Source organism: Amphibalanus amphitrite, unplaced genomic scaffold, assembly GCF_019059575.1.
Source record: "Amphibalanus amphitrite isolate SeventyFive unplaced genomic scaffold, NRLGWU_Aamphi_draft 000180F_arrow, whole genome shotgun sequence".
NCBI classification, from domain to species: domain Eukaryota; kingdom Metazoa; phylum Arthropoda; class Thecostraca; order Balanomorpha; family Balanidae; genus Amphibalanus; species Amphibalanus amphitrite.
The window spans coordinates 624,205-643,388 of record NW_024881675.1 but is presented as its reverse complement, the minus strand read 5'-3'; the positions used below and the strand labels follow the sequence as shown (position 1 = coordinate 643,388).

General features: G+C 51.6%; 1 protein-coding gene across 1 annotated transcript in view; it reads left to right on the top strand.

The window, feature by feature from the left end:
- The window catches only part of LOC122384039, a 26,392-nt gene extending 7,208 nt beyond the window's left edge, over positions 1-19,184 (top strand). The window contains exons 3-15 of the mRNA XM_043371007.1: positions 752-801; positions 1,182-1,344; positions 4,703-4,769; positions 5,048-5,214; positions 5,592-10,179; positions 10,535-10,613; positions 10,928-11,331; positions 11,710-11,848; positions 12,195-12,325; positions 12,665-12,802; positions 13,107-15,268; positions 16,382-16,517; positions 17,415-19,184. Of these exons, the coding sequence (XP_043226942.1) occupies positions 786-801; positions 1,182-1,344; positions 4,703-4,769; positions 5,048-5,214; positions 5,592-10,179; positions 10,535-10,613; positions 10,928-11,331; positions 11,710-11,848; positions 12,195-12,325; positions 12,665-12,802; positions 13,107-15,268; positions 16,382-16,517; positions 17,415-18,857 (9,633 nt within the window). The 5' untranslated portion in view covers positions 752-785 and the 3' untranslated portion in view covers positions 18,858-19,184. The remainder of the gene's footprint in view (positions 1-751; positions 802-1,181; positions 1,345-4,702; positions 4,770-5,047; positions 5,215-5,591; positions 10,180-10,534; positions 10,614-10,927; positions 11,332-11,709; positions 11,849-12,194; positions 12,326-12,664; positions 12,803-13,106; positions 15,269-16,381; positions 16,518-17,414) is intronic.

Below are 19,184 nucleotides of genomic sequence, written 5' to 3'. Positions count from 1 at the left end.
ATTGCCGTGACGTCATTGGCCGGACCCCGACACGTTACGGAGATATGGGTGGCATTCGGCATTCGGCAATGGGTGGCATTGAATTTAACTGAGCGGAAACTGAGCTGAGCTGAATTGAGCGGAAACTGAGCTGAGCTGAACGGGAACTAAGTTGAGCTGAGCTTAGCTGAGCGGAAACTGAGCTGAGCTGAACTGAGCTGAGCGGAAACTGAGCTGAGCTGAGCGGAAACTGAACTGAGCTGAGCGGAGACTGAGCTGAGCTGAGCGGAAACTGAGCTGAGCGGAAACTGAGCTGAGCTGAGCGGAAACTGAGCTGAGCTGAGCGGAAACTGAGCTGAGCTGAGCTGAGCGGAAACTGAGCTGAGCTGAGCTGAGCGGAAACTGAGCTGAGCTGAGCTGAGCGTGAGCGGAGCGCAGCCGGTTTGAGCGGAACGTGAGCTGAGCTGAGCCGCGTTAAACTGAGCGGGAGCTGAGCGGGAGCGGATAAGACGGAGTTGAGCTGAGCGAGCTCACTTTTTTCTTGAGCTGTCACAAGTCTGCCATGCTGCTGGTGGAGCATCTATGCACCTTAATGCCTGTTTCATCAAACGTTTTCCAACATTGCGGTATGTCATTTTTGTTGGACCGGGCTTTTTACCTAAAATAAAACCTGATTTAATAATGTCATCTTTATTTATTAGAGCAGGAACGTGGATTTTGTTGTAAATAAACAACGGGCTACTCGTTACTGTACGATTTTATTCCTTTTCAGCTCGTCGCTTCTGAGTCCATTGTTGAATCCAGCCATGAGCAACTTACAAGGTGAGCAGATAATCCGTCATCGCTTTATTCAAACACATTTTCAATACCGTCTATCAGATGCGTTCCATGCCATAATAACGCCCCTGTATTATGCTGCACCGTTCTGTATGAGGGCTGCGTAGTTCAGCAAGACGTTTCGGACCGCTTCATGAAGACCTTACGGTGTTTGAATTTCAGAACTAACTTGATGCGCTTTTGCCGTAGTCCGTAGATTCACGATCGAAGTATGTGCATTTCATCATGTACGCAATTGCGGTCGATGTTCAATGTTAAATCCTGTTTTGATTCGTTTTCATTTGTTTGCTCGTGTATCTGCGGCAATTTTTTCCTATCTGTTCATGGTGAGCTTTTGCATACCGTTCCTTTGCTAATGTTTTCAGGTCCCAATCCATCGTACGAGCAGAAGCTCGAAAAGCTCCAGCGCTACTTGCCGTTCCTGCGGAAAATGATCACCAAACTGGAGCGTACAAACGATCCTACGAGAACGGCGCAGCTGCAAAAGATGAAACATCTGCATGCAATATTGACGGACAGCTCCAGAAAGTAGGTGTGATTTTATTTTCACTAAAGGCTAGTCATTCTTGCACCACAATGTTGTGAGTTTAAGGCATATTTCATTAAGTCTTGCTTTGGATAAAACGTGTGCTGGAACGTGGCAAATTAAAAAAGGGGCTAGGACATACAGCGCTACATTACCTTGATCGTAAAATTTTATGGAAACTGTCTCGTTCCGTAAGCTGTATTTCAATACCTGCATTTAAAAAGGGATTGATCTTAAAAGCAGGGCGTATATGAGGATTTGTAAAAGGGGTTCTGTCCTAATGTCTTCACTTCACAATGTATTCTGCTGGGTGCAGAAGTTGTATCGCTACTGAAACATACGCCGATCATTCTTCTAAGTATCGGTGCGCTCCCTTGTATGCCAAACAGCAGCCTAGACCAAATGTAAGATGACTGGCTTGCCACTAAGCAACTGCTTAATACCTACGCCTTCATTCCCGGTTAAGGTTGACAGTATGGGTTGATTGATGGAATGCCGATTGCAAACTAAAATACTTTTTTGGGCTAGAGAATTTCTTTGCTTTTAGACCGTGGAAACTCCTTAACCCTCGCACGACCAGGCCATTTCTCATAACACGAACGACCAGGGGGGGGGGGTTGTTACGACCCCCCCTGGCGTTTCGAAACGGAAGGTCGTAGAGCTTAGCGGAAAAAACCAACAGATTGCTCTCAACGAGATCTCGCGATTGGTGGTATATTTTTTGGTCCTAGGTCAACATTTGACCTACTTTTGACCGGTCAAAGGTCAAATTTTCGGAAAAATAGACTTTTTTCAACTTTCGGCGGCGATTGCCGCAAAACGGTGGGAGATATCGACTTGAAACCTTCACTATCGTGTTCCTTGATCAATTCTCTATCGTTTGGTATGTATTTCGTTTCCCTAGCTCTAAAAATGGCGCGTTGGGAGCGCCGGAAGTCGGCAAGGTCACAGTCGGCGGCAGAAATTCGAAAAATCAAAATTTAAATTTTTGAAATCTGATTGTATTTTTGGATTTGGGAGGTTCATTTGCTCCCTATAGAAGCTAATATTGCTGCATATTCCCATTGAGGTGACAAGAATTAGCAAAATAGTGGTTCGGGCGCTTTTCAAAAATAGTACCGGACGCTGTTCCTCTTGTGACGTCATAGCTCCGTGATCTGACCTGACCCGGTCAAATTTTTTATACCATATGATAGCCAATACTTGCCCCAACATGCATGGGAAGTTTCATCACGATCCATCAACCGATGTCCGTACCACCGGCAGGAAACCTCGGGCGTTGGCACTCAGTTTGTGAAAATCCGGCCGGAGGCTGTACCTCTTATGACGTCATAACTCCGTGACCTGACATGACCCGATCAATTTTTTTCGGCAAAAGATGCGCAAAGGTTGCCCCAGAGGGTATTGAAAATTTCAGCCCGCTACGACAAGCCGTTTAGCGTGCACTTCGAAAAAACCTCAGGGGGGGGGGGGTTGATACAACCCCCCCCCCCCTAGGCGTTCTAGGGTTAATGGTGCAATTTTCAACTAATGGACTCCTTTGCTGTGTTAGAAGGAAAAGTTTAATTTTAAGCAGTCTGTTGACCTTGGGACGTTGAATATGGGGGGGGGGGGGGGAGGTACCACTAGGTGTTAACGCAATAAGTATCCGAGATATTTAACCAACTTTGGTCTTCAATCGTGTGTTTTATGATAGCGCTGAATTCTTTATGCATATCGTAGGCCTAATCAATTAGCTGTCACATGCTAGAAAGCATAGGTAGCTAAAATGCCAAGTTTAAGTATTGGTGCTACGTTCACGTTCCGCTCTTATGTTTACTGAAAGGCCGTTTCGCATTCCGTATATGAAACGATGTGTCTCTCTTGGGCCACGTAGCGACACATGTCAAGTGGCATTAGAAAGAGCGTCAAAAAAAAATCACGAGTTATTAGTACTCCAGTCATTTTTTTTATAATAGGTCAAAGGTCAGGTCACCAGAGGTCACCGAAGGTCAATCTTTGTCTATTTCAACATTTTTGACATTGTCGTGAACTCTAGAAGAAATAGAGCCACAGTGCCGTGGAAAAACGCATTTGATAGATATTTTAACGATTTTATTTCTGTTAACTTTTTGCAGATTTGATCTATGATCAATGTTTGGCATCCAAAGAGCAAAAACTAAAAATTGACGTTTTTCAGAAAACGCTTTTCTGCAAAACCTTTTTCTTAAAAAAACTTGCACGACATTGATTTGGCCGCTATCGCACTCCCCTCCCGAAAGAACTGATTTAACCTTACATTGAAAGGTCATTTTGAAGATTTGATCTCAGGTCATGTTCATGATCTGACCACAAAAGGTCTTGTTGCATATCAGTCGATCCGTACCATCGAGTTCAACACATTAACGGTTGTTTTATTGCTCTAGCGTGTCTATCAAGACTTATTGTTTAACTTTCGGAGACCTTTCATGGCCTTAGATAACCTCAGGAGCATTAAGAGGTGTCACGGGTACGAGTTTCTGATTTAATTTGACATATTTACCTGTAACCCGATGTTTGAGAGTGTTTAGTTAGTATGATTCGTCCAAAACGGCGCATATAAATTTTCTCCCATTGACTGGTAATGGAGAGTCGCAAAAGTTACTTGACCCTTTGTCACAGATATCCAAGTTCCGAGAAATATGCTAAGGTACTGTTACAGTTATCAATCGCTGAAAGTTTCAAAACGATTGCTCAGTCGGTATAGTTATGGCGAGCAATAGAAGCTTTTTTAGGTAGGTTACTGACCACTGAATGTGAACTTGTGACCTGACCTTGATAGACCTGGGGCTGAGACTGAAATTTTTACAACGTATGCAAAAAACATGCATGAAAAGGTGCCGCCGCCGTTTTTTAAAGATATTTGTGGAAAACTGCTTGGGGGAGGGGAGGTGTCTAAACACCTCCGGCCCGGCACGGTTTAAGTTAAACCGTCGGTTTAATTTATTATTGGTGGCCGTGCACTAACTTACCTCATCTGGGAATCTCGTGAACCAGGAGCTTGCATTGCCACTAGTTTTGATAGCAAATTCATCGAGGAAAATGTATCGTTGCATTGTATTTCCACTGCTGTAAATATTCTGTGAATTCGGGGCAAATATAAATTCTCGGTAGGTATGTTTCTGATATTTGAAAGCGATATGTTTTGAACTAAGGATAGGCTTCCAAGATATTTAGTGTAGAAACGTTACTGGTCCATTTATGCATTTTCTAGTTGTTGGTATATCCCTATATATTTTTTTTTCTTGTATTATGATCTCCGAAAGATGTCAGTCATCGCTGTTATCGATTCTTTCGTTTCCATTTACTTCTGAGTAATTTATGCACAACCACATCTTGCAGGCTTAAATACGAGCTGCTGGTGAAATGTGAGGGTGTCCTTCAAAAGCTACATGACAAGATTGAAGGGGTAAGTTTCGGAAGCTTTAATGTTCGCTTTTGAGCCTAGCATTATGATGTTCCTACCATTGAAACAAGAGTTCATTTTAAAGCAACGGAATGACTGTGTAAAGTACAATTGTGAGCCATTGAAACTCACCGGTGAACGTGTGTTTTTGTGCAGCATATACATGTTCACTAAATAAGAAAACTGTTGAATACAGTTCAGACTGAAACGTCATTTGTGTGGTAGTGCTGTTTGGACGTATTACAGCAAACAATCGTTCCTGATTTCGTCTGGCATTTCAGGAATCGGATGATGATGTTATGGAGCTACCTCAGCCAGCGCGACCACAGCCCCAACGGCCGCCGCCACCAGAGCATCAAAGGCGCATGCTGTATCCGGAATCGGAGTGGGAGAGGCCATCGCCTCCCCGTGAAGTTCAGCGCTCTGCCCCCAGTTCATCAGGCGCGAGGTATTCAGGCAGCGCCATTACCATCCCTTTTTATTCATTTAATTTAATTCGTCCGCTTTGCAAGAATATTTCCCCTTGTATGCATTGTATTGTAATGGAATGGAATCAATAAACATCGGGTCCTGAAAAGGCGCTGCAAAGCCTTTTACCGTGTATAAGATGTGTAAGCATGTACGGTGAATCGTAGCTTTGTCTCATCAAATGTAACCACCAGGTTTCTGTTTCTGTTAAGTCCAAGAATTTGAATGACCGCCTCGAATGCCTAGAATACTGTAGAATGAACGACCATACTTTACAGATGCATAAATACCCCGATCCTGTATTGGATCGGTACCTGTTCTTACAACACTAACAGTTATGTTTGTGTTTTGTTTCAGCCGACTCTCCGACGACCCTCCGGTTCACAGTCCACCACTCAGCTCATTTGTGGAACGGATAAGCATGTCCTCGCCCTCCGCGAGTTTCAACGAAATGGACCAACCTCGTAGTCCAAGTCCCGAAGTCGTAGCCCAGATCCCAGGGGCGTTTGCTGGAAATGACCACAAGGACAAAAAGTTTGAAAGGGGAAGAGAAATTCTCCGAAAGCTGATGATCGGCATGTCAAAAACCCTGGATGAAACTGAAGTACAGAGTCCACCAGACGTTGATGCATCTGCTTCGAGGGGTCCGAAAATCATTCCGCTTGAACGTGAAAGCTCCACTGATACCCCCGATAGTGAGCTGCGTGTTGATGATATCGCAGTTCCGGGGTGCAGTGATCATGGCACAGATCCCCGTGGCGCGACGACAATGCCCGCAGAGAGTGATGCATACAATCCGGAAGATGAGTGGAGCGAGATTCGAAAGAAGCCGACCTTCAGGCCATCTTTTATGTCGAAGCCACCGCTCTCTAAAGAGGATTTGGAAGAGCTGAACAGAGACCTGGGTGCAGGTAGCACGTCTGGTGGGACCTCAGAGGAGAAAAGACGAGAAGGAGGCAGCAGCTCCTCATCTAGAAGTCGGCACAGATCTGGTGAGTCCGGTAGCAGAAGACATGGCTCAACTGATGATCGACGTGATAAAGGAGATCGAAGGGATCGTCCTCACTCCAGTGAAAGCAGACTTGTGATAAGGAAAGGCGAAACATTAGCGGACGCGAAACGGCGGCGCTTTGAAGAGTGGAAGAAGGCTGAGATCGAGAGGAGAAAAAAGCGAAAAGCAGAGCTAAAGCATTCTAGTCATGGAAGAAGTCGTCACGAACCATCTAGATCTTCTTCAAGCCATCATCGCAGAGAGCATTCTCAAGATCGTCCATCGTCCCACAAAGCCGACCGAAATGTCTCTAGGCATGGGGATACTGATAAAGTGGACTCGAAAGAAAAAGCGACAGGAAAGACGTCTCAAGATTCGACGGGGAGGAACCGCACTGAATCATTGTCCATGGATCCGAAAACGAAAACGGGTTCTGTGAAAGACCCGAGAAAGCAAGGCGATTCCAGATCTGATGAAGCAGCTGAAACTTCCAAGAAACCTGATGCGACAGTGGAAAAAGTAAGTGAACAGTTAAAGAAATACTCCGTTCAGGAACTGGTAAAAACTGTGCACGAAAGTTTGAGTCCCGTGGCAAGAAAAAAGGAGCTGCCAGCAGATGACCTCGAGCAAACATTTACATGTCTGGTCATCCGGAACCTCCCTCCAAACACATTGCGGCAAGATATTTTCCGCCTGTTCCATGGCTTCGGTATCGTGGAGCTCGTGCTTGAGGTGCACTTTTCATTCACATGTGCTGGCATAGCTTATGCTAAGCTAGCAGAACATTCTGAGGCGAAGCGAGCTAGAAAGGAACTTGCAGACAAGGAAGTGCATGGAAATCCCGTGAAAATATCTCCTTGCGCTGATGGCATCTTCAGAGAAGCAAAGCGAACTTACGAGCAAACCATGAATGCACGCGAAGAGCAGTACGCAAAGCGTCAAAGTCAGCAATCGCAACCGGCACCCCAGCCTACTGCTCTTCAGTATCCACACCAAGTGCATGATCCCAGGACATACCATCCGAAGTACCCTAGTCACCCTCACGGCGTGTCTTCGCCGCTCCTGCCTCGGCCCGCTCCGGTGGGTGTAGGTTTCAATCAAAGACCCTCACTGCCGGGCCGGTCGGGCTTTGTTCCACAGCAGCCGGCTCCACATCATCACAATCAAAGTCCAAAATTTCAACCTCACCCGGCAGCCCCAAGACATTCAACTCCTCCAAGACCAAGCTTAAGCAAACACAACTTCGACAACCCCTACAACGTTCAACCGGGTAAAGAGGACAAGACGATGCCAAGCAAAAGTGACCCCAGGCGCGCTGCTCAGATGTCCTATCATGAGCAAAAGAAACAGCAGCTTGAGAAGGAGCTTGAGATACTCAGGAGACACGAAGAAGAAAGGATGAAACGCAAAGAGAAGGAGAAACAGCTGCAGAAAACCAAGCCGGATGGTCGTGAGGTCAAGCCGGACAGACGTGAAAAGACCAAGGGGGACAAAGTCAAGACTGGGCTCCAGAGCCGGGAGCCGGTGAAACCAGTCAGTCGTGGATCTACGTCTGCACAAAAGCCTGTTATAGAACACAAAGCAGCATCCTTGGGGAAGTTCAAGATTCCAAAGCTCAAGAAGTCTGAACCGGAGGTTACGGAGAAGCCAGTAACGTCAGAAACTACTTCTGATCAGGCGGTGCCTGACCCACAGACAAAGCCACCAGTGGCATGCCACCAGGAAGATACAGTTTCCTCAACTGTTGACACCGAAGAATTAGTCGTGAAGCAAAAACGGAAGCGGCGGGTCGTCGTTATCTCGGACTCAGATTCGGAGTCTGAAGTGGAGAAGACTAGTAACGCAGCACAGGAAGAAAGAAAAAACAAGACCAGCGTGAAACAACCCGGCGAGGAGAAAGGTCACTGTGACGTGGATCGTCTGAAGCAGTCAAAGAGTGTTGAAAAACAACAGCCAGAGTCAAGCTCGAAAATGCATCACAAGCTCACTCCCGACACCAAGACAGCCACTGAAAGTGAATCTGATGCTTGTGAAACGGTGGAATCAGACACGGATAGGACGGATACCGAGCAAACGCCGACCACAGCTGAACTAGCGCAGAGCTTCAAAAAGAAACCAATGGTAGTGCTAACTCGCACGATCGCCAAAGCGCCATCGGATGCCGATAAGGGAAGCGAGGTCCATAGTTCTAAACCATCAGTAGCAGAAGTACAAGTGGATGCTACCGCCGTGGAACAAAAGCGGAGCGAGGCTGACGTGACGACCGAAATTGTGAGTGACGACACCTCCGATCTGCAGCCGAAGGAGGATATTCAGCAGGAAGACACGAGCACAGTGCCTATCGATTCCGACCTGAGCAACAGCGCTGCTGACGTAACTGCTGGTTCTACGGACCTGGATAGTCCGGCGGTGAAGACTGAAACGGAATCGATTGAGCCGGAAGAGTGCATGTACTGCTCTTTCAACGGAAAGAAAGTGATCTTTCACTATGTCATGTCACATCCAGGGAAGCCCATTCCTGTCAAGATGCAAAAATCATTCTTGGAAAAAGCGGTTCAAGAAGAACTTGGGCCTGGAGATGATTCGGCGAAGAAGCCTCTGCCGGAAGATTTGGAAGCGAAACTGCTCAACGATGATCTCAGCTGGATCCCACCATCTTTGATGTTTGACTATAGCATCGCATGTCTGTACTGCAAATTCACTGCCTTAAACAAGCGGCACATGCTGCAACACATTGCAGACCATTTACAATCCGGTACATCGGCGCCTGAGGACTACTCCATGAAGTGTAGGTTCTGCAAATTCAAAACTGTCAACAGTCAGGAGCTGTTTGATCACATCACCTCGCACACTGGGGAGTATCGTTACTCTTGCCAGCAGTGTGGATACAAAGTGTTCCGCATGTACTTTCTGAGGAACCATATCACCAACCTGCACAAGGACAGTACAGTGGATGCTATCTCGATCGAGGAAGCTGATATTGGCAACGGATGGATGTACGGCTATGCCTGCAAGCTGTGTGGTTTTGTTCAGCTCCACGAGCGAAACCTCAAGAAACACATGGCTGATTCTCACGAGGGGAGTACGGACTATACCAAGATCAACATGTGCTTGAGAGGACCTTCTATAGACATCAGCAAAAAGGTCGGCGAGGCCCTCAAACGCATGAAGGCGGATGACGAGAAGCGAGCTGCTTCACTGCCGCCGCCGATCGATGACATAACTGTATTTGCAGTTGGCGAGCGCTGGCTGAAAGAACTGTCTGCTGAGGAGGCGGTCCGGAAAGAGCACATGAACGCGCTGATGGCGCAATACTCAAAGAAGCTGGCGGTGCCGCCTGGTCCGTCGGGGAGCGAGCTTCTGCAGAGGCTGCAGTGCCATGAAGACTCACCAGTGCGGTACCTCGAGGACATGCGACAACGCGCCCTAGAGAAGCCGCCCAAGGTGGACGAATCCGCTGAGCAGGAAGGCGATCTGGAGCAGAGCCAAGAGCAGGGTCCGGACGACAAAAAGGGAGACAGCGACTCGGACGGTGCCAACTCGGAGCCGCCATGGGATGAGGACACCGGCGAAAGCGAGGAGGCCGCTCAGTCACAGCCACTGGACGATGCTCTGTGCGAGCTGCAGGCGGTGCGGCCGGATGACCCCAACGAGTTTGGGTACCAGATCACCATGAAGCTGGCGGCGGCGCTGCGGCCTCCGGCGCCCGAGCCGCCGCCGACGGATGGTCTGTCCGGTGTCGTCATCAAGCAGGAGCCGGCTGACCAGTTAGGCTTCAGCGCCGAGTCGGACGCCAGGGCTGCCGCCGGACTCAACTCGATGAACGCCGACCTCGAGTCGCTGATGAACGACTTCGACCGGTTCGAGCGTGAGCAAGAGCCACAAGAGCCGCCCAGGCCGAAACTGCGCATCCGCAAACTCAGCGGCGATCTCCTCTCGTCAGATGACGCTTTGGTAAGTACGCGACTAAGATGCTCTTTATCAGTAAAAGCCCTTCTTGAGGTTAGAGATGGCAACTGTACGTCTCATTACGATGCTTCCTGTAGCTAAAGTCACTTGCAGTCGCTATTTCACACTTTGAGCACCATATCTACCCTGGTTTTTGGTCGACGAAAATGAATTGAGCTTACAGTGAGCAAGTTAATTTCATGGAAACGATTACCATATTTTAACCAGGACGTGATGTTTTGAATGGTTACGGTCGCTTGAGACGATGGGAATGTACCGTTTGGCTTAGTTATCATACACTGGTGACGTTGCTATTTTATACCGACTGTGCCTTGAGTCTTGACATCGTGTTCTGTCGCAGGGTGGTGGTCTCGGTGGCCTGACGATCTCCAGTGTAATGAGCCTGACGGGAGGCGCCGAGGCAGACCCTCTACAGACAGGTAAATAAAACTGCATGCCTTGAAAGTATCTCCATATTGGTTTCCATTCTTAATAATGAACCTTATTTAATAGTGATAAGGAATTGTTATACCCTTAAGCCGATAGTCTTAGTAACTGACCTCAGTACAACTTTTATCCCACTTACGGGAAAGCTTATTCCTTCTTTGAGCTTATTCCTCCTTGAGTTCCTTTATATTTTGTGTCCTGTTTTATCTTTTCTTTTGGAAGTAATATTACTACGTGGCTGATTCCTTGGACCTGGCTGTCATTGATCGCATTGTATGCATTCCCATCCGCCTCTGTCCCGTTGCAGAAACGCCTGCCAAGAAGGTGGACGACCTGTTCTCGTTTCCGCCGGAGGGCGAGCGGCGGCCGTGGAAGCACTTTCTGACGCTCAAGGACCAGTCAAAGGTGATGCGACTCATGTTTCACATGCATCACAAGTCGGCCTACAAGTGCAACGCCGTCCACTGCAGCCTGACCACCAACAACGGCACCCTCTTCAAGCTGCACCTGCGCAACCACGAGAAGTGCGACGTGTGCTCTCCGGACGAGACCTCGTACACGTGCATGAACACGCGACTGGTGTGCGTCTACTGCGGCTACAAGGGCGCCGACCTGGCCGAGCACGTGTACAAGCGGCACGCCATCTCCCAGTTCCAGTGCGGCTACTGCTTCTACCGCACTCGACAGAACGCGTACATGCACGAACATCAGGTAGTTAAGAGGGACGGAATTGGTGATGGTGTACCCTTGGTGACGGTTCTCTGGTTTCAGTGTTCCTTGGACTTGCAGGATACTTACGATCTTTTTTAATTATGTAAGTTGTATGCCTTTGTTGTGTTCAGTTTTGTGAATGTATGAGTTTTTTTTTGCCACCATCTGTTACAAACATTTCAATGATGCTTGTAGCATTGCCTTGTCATGCTGTTCGTAGTTAAACTCAAACTGGTACCGGTAGGCGGTACCGTATATGTCATCAACTGTATCAGCTGTGAATGGACATGACTATCAAGTCTCCGCCTACCCTCATATCCGACGTGATTGAACATCACCTTATGTAACCGACCTGCTCTCCGCTTTCCTCCGTTTCAGCGCCGCTGGCACGCCGACATGCCGACGTACTTCTTGCAGTCTGACCCGGCCAACCCGCCTCCGGGCCTGAACTCCTCTCATCTGGTCGAGACTGAGATGGTCGGCGAGTCTAGTCTGACGCCGTACATCTGCGCTCAAGGTAGGGGTCGCTCCGCGCGTCGGTGAGGGTGCAGTGGCAAGGACGATTGGATGGCTGGAATAGGGGTGAAATACCAGATAATGGGTGTGGGGCGATCAGTGTCATAGCGTATCATGTTGTTGGTAGGCTGTGCACTGTGCACACAAATTAAGGCCACTGTCATTCCAGCGTCGTTTGTGTTTTCCCTGGTACGTACCTTGCCACACATCAAAACACACCTTTCCCGTAAAATGGCACACGACACTCCTGCCCAAACCTCACGGCACTCCTGCCTAGACCTCATCTTCATTCGCACTAACCTTATCATCCATATGACCAGCTGTTTACCTCTATTCTCTGTCGGCAGACGGCTGCGATCGCGCGTTCATCAAGGCGGCGGTGCTCGAGCAGCACTACGCCGAGGCCCACCCAGACGCCAGCGTGTTCCCGTGTCACGTGTGTGGCCTGCGCACCGACTCTTTCGCCGCCCTGATCGGGGTAAGACGACAGAGAATGTAGTGTGTGACGGGGTGGGAGAGGGGCTGGGGAACTGTATCGAGTTTGGACCGTGGATTTTACCATTGACGGCCAGGGTAGGGTAGTGCATTTCGGTAATGAACTTGTTATCCTTTTTTGTAATACTCAGCAACATGGTCTGACTTACGAGTCGAGTGTATGCTTGATTATTCGTGATCACAAAATGGAATTGTATAGCATTCACTGACCTATAATTTCTGCGTGCTCGAAGTTCGACGATGAATGCTCGCTTTTGCGTGTAACGTATGTTGAATCAATTAACATGCATCAACTTGTACAATGTACGTCACCGTGTTTCAGCACTACATCGGCCACGGCTACGTCGCCTACCACTGTGCCTACTGCACTTACGCCAACCAGGACCAGAATGACGTCAAGAAGCACCTGATCGATTTCCACCCTGATGATCCGCCCAAGTGCTACGCCAGGATACCAAAGGTGCCGTACGCGGATGGTGATCTGTTTTACTTTTATGAGTAGTGAGATTGTTCAATATACATCGCTGACACGCTGTCATTAATTTAACTTGAGGGTTGTATTGTAGGGAGGTTATTGTTAAATGAAAGCAGTTTCTTAGGGTGAGATAAAAAAAAATCAATTCTCAATTGACAAAGTCGCTTTTTCTGTGATGACTTCCAGTTAGCTCGCCATGTTCACTGCACGTCTGTGTCAACTGTCATTCGTGTCCTATCTGGTTGTGTACTAGCGTTGTGATCGACAGTTGGTCTGCCCTGTGCTTCAGTCCATGGACGTGGTGCTCGGTGTGCCGCCGGCCGCTGCTCCCCCGCCGCCGCCCCAGGTGCCGCCGCCGCTGCCGACCCTGCCGGTGACGTCAGTGAAGCAAGAGCCCGGCCTGGGCTCCGAGCTGCCGCCGGCGCCGTCCAGTCCGCCGGCGGCCGACGCCGCGCTGGCCGCCGTCAAACAGGAGCTGGAGTCGGAGCGGCCGGCGTCCGAGGAGCAGGTAGAGCTGGAGGAGGCGGCGGATCCTACCGGCGGCCCACCGCAGGCCCCCTCACCGCCCGGCGAGCCGGCGCCGCTGCTGGGCGAGGACCTGTACCGCTGCGGCAACCCCAGGTGCTACGAGCGCTTCCCCACGCTGCCGTCGTTCAAGGACCACATGCTGAGCTGTCCGCACGGCGAGAACGGCGTGCTGCTCTGCTTCCACTGCCCCAAACAGGTGAAACACGTCGGCACGGCCCTGGAGCACATCCGACAGCACGGGCCTAAACGATACTCGTGTGCGATGTGCGACTTCTGTGCGTCCATGCCGAACGCGGTGACCAAGCACCTGAAGCAGCAGCACCGCATGTCGAGCTGCACCACGCTGCCACTGGTGGCTGACCGCGCCGACCCCGAGCGCGACCAATTCGTGGTGTACCCGCGCCAGTGCGTGCCGCGCGCCGAACAGCCGCCGGCCGCCAGCGGAGCCGAACAGAAGAGCTTCGGCGTGGAGGAGATCGACCAGCTGCCGCACCGACCCGTGCTCTTCCGGGCGATGCAGTGTAAGCTCTGTCCGTACAGCACCAAGGTGACGCGCAATCTGCGGAAGCACCTGCTGTGCCACCGGCGCAGCGACGGCACTGCGCCGCTGCCCGTGGCGGCGCCCATCAACCCGCGGCCTTGCGACCAGCGCGGCGAGAAGATGTTTGACAAGATGGCCAACCTGGCCAGCAGCTCCGGCGAGGTGGGCGTGCCCAGGAAGGCCGAGGAGCTGTCGCCGGCCGACCTCGAGCGGCTGCCCAAGGAGGTGACTGAGGACAAGCGGTACATCTGCAGCATCCCCGGCTGCGTGTATCTGACGCTCAACGACACCATGCTCAAGTATCACATCCAGGCGCTGCACGGCCAGATGATCACCTATCCGTGCCCGCACTGCACCGACCTCTACATGATCCCGGACAAGCTGAGCGCCCACCTGCGCCTGCACGGGCCGCGCCTGTACAAGTGCAAGTACTGCATCTACAACCACTACCAGCGCAGTCTGGTGACGCGACACGTGCGTGACAAACACCCGATGCTTCCGCTGGCAGACGTGGTGGTGCGAGAGCCCGACGACGACGAGGCGTCGCGGCCGCTCTTCAAGCCGTGGCGCTGCGGACTGTGCAAGTACCAGGCGCTGCTGCAGCTCGAGGTGGTCGAACATGTGGCGACTGGGCACGGCCTGAGCCGCAACCAGTTCAAGTGCGGCCTGTGCTCGATGCGCAGCTCCGTGCGTAGCGAATTCGACGAGCACTTCGCCACCAAGCATCCCGACGAGCCGGTCTCGGTGTTCGCCCTCTACTACAAGGTGGAGGAGGCGGACGCAGAGGCGGCGGCCAAGGTGGAGCAGTGCCAGCCCATCTGGCAGCGCAACAACCCGCGCCGCATTCGTCACGTCCGCGGCATCCTCATCGAGGAGGTGAAGGTGGCGCGCGGCTCGCCGATGAAACGCAAACTGTCCACCGGCCAGAAGTCGCCAGTGAAGAGGCCCGCGCTACCGTCACCACCGGCTGGAGCGCTGGCCAGCCGAAACGGCTCGAAGGGGGCGGCTGGACAGGCGCGTCGTAGGGCCATCAAGAGGGCGCTCCGACACACGACTTCCGGGAGGATGCGGCAGCCGGCGGCGCCGGAGGTCCCGGAGCCTAAACCTGATCATGAGCATACGTCGGAGCCTGACCAGACGTCGGAGCCGGAGCCGGAGTCTCCACGGAGGGAGGAGCCGACTGAGGCCGACGGTGCGGCCCCGGCGCGGGCCACGGACGATGAGTTCTTATCGCTGTTCGAGTCCAAGTCGTGCGAGCTCGGGCCCAAGGGTGACGCGGACGTGGATGCGAAGCAGTTCGTCTGTCCCAGGTGTAAGAAGTACCGGACCAGGCGGAAACGCGACTTCACCATGCATCTGTACAAGGAGCTTGGCTACAACAGGTGAATCACAAACGTCCGGGAATGACATTAATTTCATTAGACATAAAACGTTCGGGGGCTTTACTGCAGTTTTGATTCGCGCGGATATTGCTTCCTCATTTATATGACTAGTCTGTCGTGCTCAAAACATTCATGATGAATTGGAGGTCCTGACTGCTGGCTAACTCAGTCTATGATAGCTCAGTCCGTGATAATTTAAGCACAGTACGTGATTACTCAGTCCGTGATACCTCAGGTCGTGATCTCATTTCGTGAACAATAAGTTGTGATCACTGAGATAGTGATAGCTCAGTCCGTAGCAACTGGTATCGTAATAGCTCAGTCCACAACTGATTCATACTAACTCAGTCCGTGACAATTGATATCGTAACAGCTCAGTCCACGAGAACTGAGTTCGACATAGCTCGACCCGTGACAATTCATAACGTCATAGCTCAGTCAACGACAAATGAGATAATAATAGCTCAGTCCGTGACGATTTTTATCGTAATAGCTTAATGCACAACAACTGAGATCGTAGCAGCTCAGTCCGTGGCAGCTGAGATCGTAATAGTGCAGTCCGTGACAACTGATATCTCATATCGTGCTAGCTCAGTCCACGACAACTGAGATCGTTATAGCTCATTCCGGGACAACTGAGATTGTTATAGCTCAGTCCGTGACAGCTAATATCGTACTAGCTCAGTCCACAACTGAGATCGTTATAGCTCAATCCGTGACAACTGAGATCGTTATGGCCCAGTCCGTGACAACTGATATCGTAATAGCTCAGTCCACGATAACTGAGATCGTTACGTTATAGCTCAATCCGTGACAACTGAGATCGTTATAGCTCAGTCAGTGACAACTGATATCGTACTAGCTCAGTCCACGACACCTGAGGTCGTTATAGCTCGATCCGTGTTAACTGAGATCGTTATAGCTCAGACTGTGACAATTGAAATCGTAATAGCCCAGTCCACGACACCTGAAATCGTCATAGCTTAGTCTGTAATGTACCGTTTGCTGGCCAGCTCAGTCCGTGATAGCTCAGATCGTGATCGTTCAGTCTGTGACGCCGCTGTGAGCTGGATGGCTCTGGCTGACGATTCACACCTTCGTCTTGTGCTTCAGGTTCGTGTGCGGCAACTGCGGCCACATGAACACGTCGATGGCCAACATGAAGCGTCACCACGAGATGATGCATAAGGTGGCCCGGCTGCCCGAGGCCATCGTGCCGCTGACTCCCGACTCGGCGCAGGAAGAGTGGGTGAGTAACGTGATTGATTTCACTATCCTCTCCTCTGTATTTGCTCCACTTCCTTTTCCTCTCTCACCTCTCTCTCTCTCTCTCTCTCTCTCTCTCTCTCTCTCTCTCTCTCTCTCTCTCTCTCTCTCTCTCTCTCTCTCTCTCTCTCTCTCTCTCTCCGTCCTCCTCTCCCCCTCTCTCCTCTCTCTCACTGTCTCTCTCCCTTCATCCCCATCTCTACCTTTCCGCCTTTCTTCCTCTATTTTTCTCAATCCCCCTCCTTTGCCGCAAGATTTCGGCTCTGGAAGGAGCTCCGCGCCTGGTGAGTATGTCATATTTTCCCCTTTACTGTGTTTGATTGACATAGCACGCATTTTATGGTGTTGTTTAGTCACCGGAGTTATCATCAAATAATGCCTGCTCTTTTTTGTTACACGACGTTTTCACATACATCGCACTTATCAGTAATTATTAATTACATTAGTAGCTTGCTTTCAAGATAAGCTTTCGCCGCTGCCTGCCTTCAGTGGGTTGGTGGTTGCGTAGACATGTTTGCCATCTTAGATTGTCCGTTCGATCTATCATTGGACTAAAATTGATTTGTTTATAATCAGAGGTGCACTCTTACTTCAGTAACCGATACCTATACTTTCTCTGGGATGCTATGGTCCTTGCAGTTATTTGGTTACTTATCTAATAGTTACCATAGCTGTCAGTTTTGGTGCTAATTTGTTTTCGCTCTGGAGCATTAAATTGATGTAGCATATTCAAGTAATTTATCATCTTATTTTTCGTCGGTACACGAACTCATATCAGACAGATGGATGTGGCAGAAAATGGGCTGAGAATGGTCGTGTATTCCCAATGGATCATCTCTTGTATCTTTGTGATTACGGTTGCAATGCGTTTCGTCTGCAGATTGAGGCGGTGCTGGACCACCAGGAGCGTCAGATCGAGGGCAGGCCGCCCGCCGACGAGGAGCCCAAACAGGAGAAGCAAGAGGCCGGGCCCGAACCTAAGCCCGATGAAGCGGCGCCGCCGACAGCAGAGCCGGAGCCGGTTCCGCAGACGGCGGCTGAGGAAGAGCCGAAGTCTGAGGCCGAGGCGTCACCGAGGCGGGTGGTGCCTCCGCCCGCGGCGGCGGCCGAGTCGCCGTCGGCGCCCATCTACAAGTGCGGCTTCTGCGACGAGCGCGGCACCATTCCGCAGCTGCGCGGTCACTGGAAGGCGCAGCACAGCAACCAGCGGTTCAAAATCATCAAACAGATGCAGCGGTACGCCTGCAACCATTGCTCGTTCATGACGGCCAAGCTGCCCCTGCTCCGCGCCCACCTGACAAACGTGCACCCGGGTGCACCTATTACCGACTTCACGACACGTGCGCACGATCGCCAGGTCCGCTACAAGTGCAGATGGTGCAAGGAGACCCGTTTCGCAACTCGAGCTATTGGTGAAGCGCACCACGCAGAGAAACATCCACAGCTGGAGCTCAAGGTGGAATCGTACACGGCACGTAAAGCGGAGCCGAGCGTCGCGAGTGCGCCACTGTCGTCACACCCGATCGAGCCACCTTCTGGTGACTCTGATGCCGGTGATCTGAGGTCTGAGAGTGCGTCTGTCGTGGACGCCCCAGCGGCGGCGGCCGGGCCGTCGTCGACACCTCCAGCTGCCCCGCCGGGCTCGTTCCGGTGTCCCCTGTGCAGCTACACGGGCTCCCGCGTAACCTACGTTGACGCCCATCTACTATCGCACTATAAACGCTACAAGTGCGAGACGTGTGGCTACGTTGACGGCATGCGCACCGTCGTGTCTCGCCACCACGCCCGAAAGCATCCGGGCGAGCCGGAGCGGGTCGTGCTGCTCGACCACCTGGAGCGCGAGTACCAGCAGATGAAGCGATCTGTGCGCGACCAGTCGGGCCCGGCAGCGGCACGCGGCGCCTCGCCGGCCCGCTCTGACATCACTACCGGCAGCCGCGGCAGTCGCGGCACCAAACGCTCCACCGACGGCGTCAGTCCGGCCAGTAAGAGGCCGCCCGGCCCTGCGTCGGCGACCCGATCCACGGGCCAGTCTCCCCGCGGTGTGGCGCGCAAGTCGACCGCTGGCGCGCGGCTCAGTTACGCGCGCGTCGGCCGCGGCGTGGCGCTGAAATCGACAGGTGGCGCACGCCGCATCGCTGCGCCCTACTCCTTCTACGGCACTAAGCCGCCGCCAGTGAGCAGCTTTTCGGAGGTGACCACGCAGCTGACGCTGGGTGGCGCCACGTCGATGCGTGTCAACGTGCCAACTCTGGCGCAGATCGTCAGACTGTACCCGCGCTGCTGCGTCGTGGACCTGCGCCAGAAGCCGCTGGCGTTATGACAGGTCGCCGCGGCGGCTGGGGCGCGGGCACGGGACGACCTGTGACCGTCCCTGTGTTCAGGGTGGGTGTGGGGAGTGTTGGATCTGACCTGCGGCGTGGGAGGTGTCCGATATCGCGTGTTGTGTGAATTGTCCAGGGTCGGTCCCACGGGTGGTACCGCTGGGTCGTGGCAGCGCCGGCACCGACCGGCCGACCGGCCGCCATTGTTGCATCTAGTCCAGCGCCGCTCAGGGGTCGACCGAGTCGGTCAGCGCTGGTTTTATTATGGCTGTGAGCGCCGTCTCTTGTCGATCATTGAGCTTCAATACATACCACATTTGTAAGAA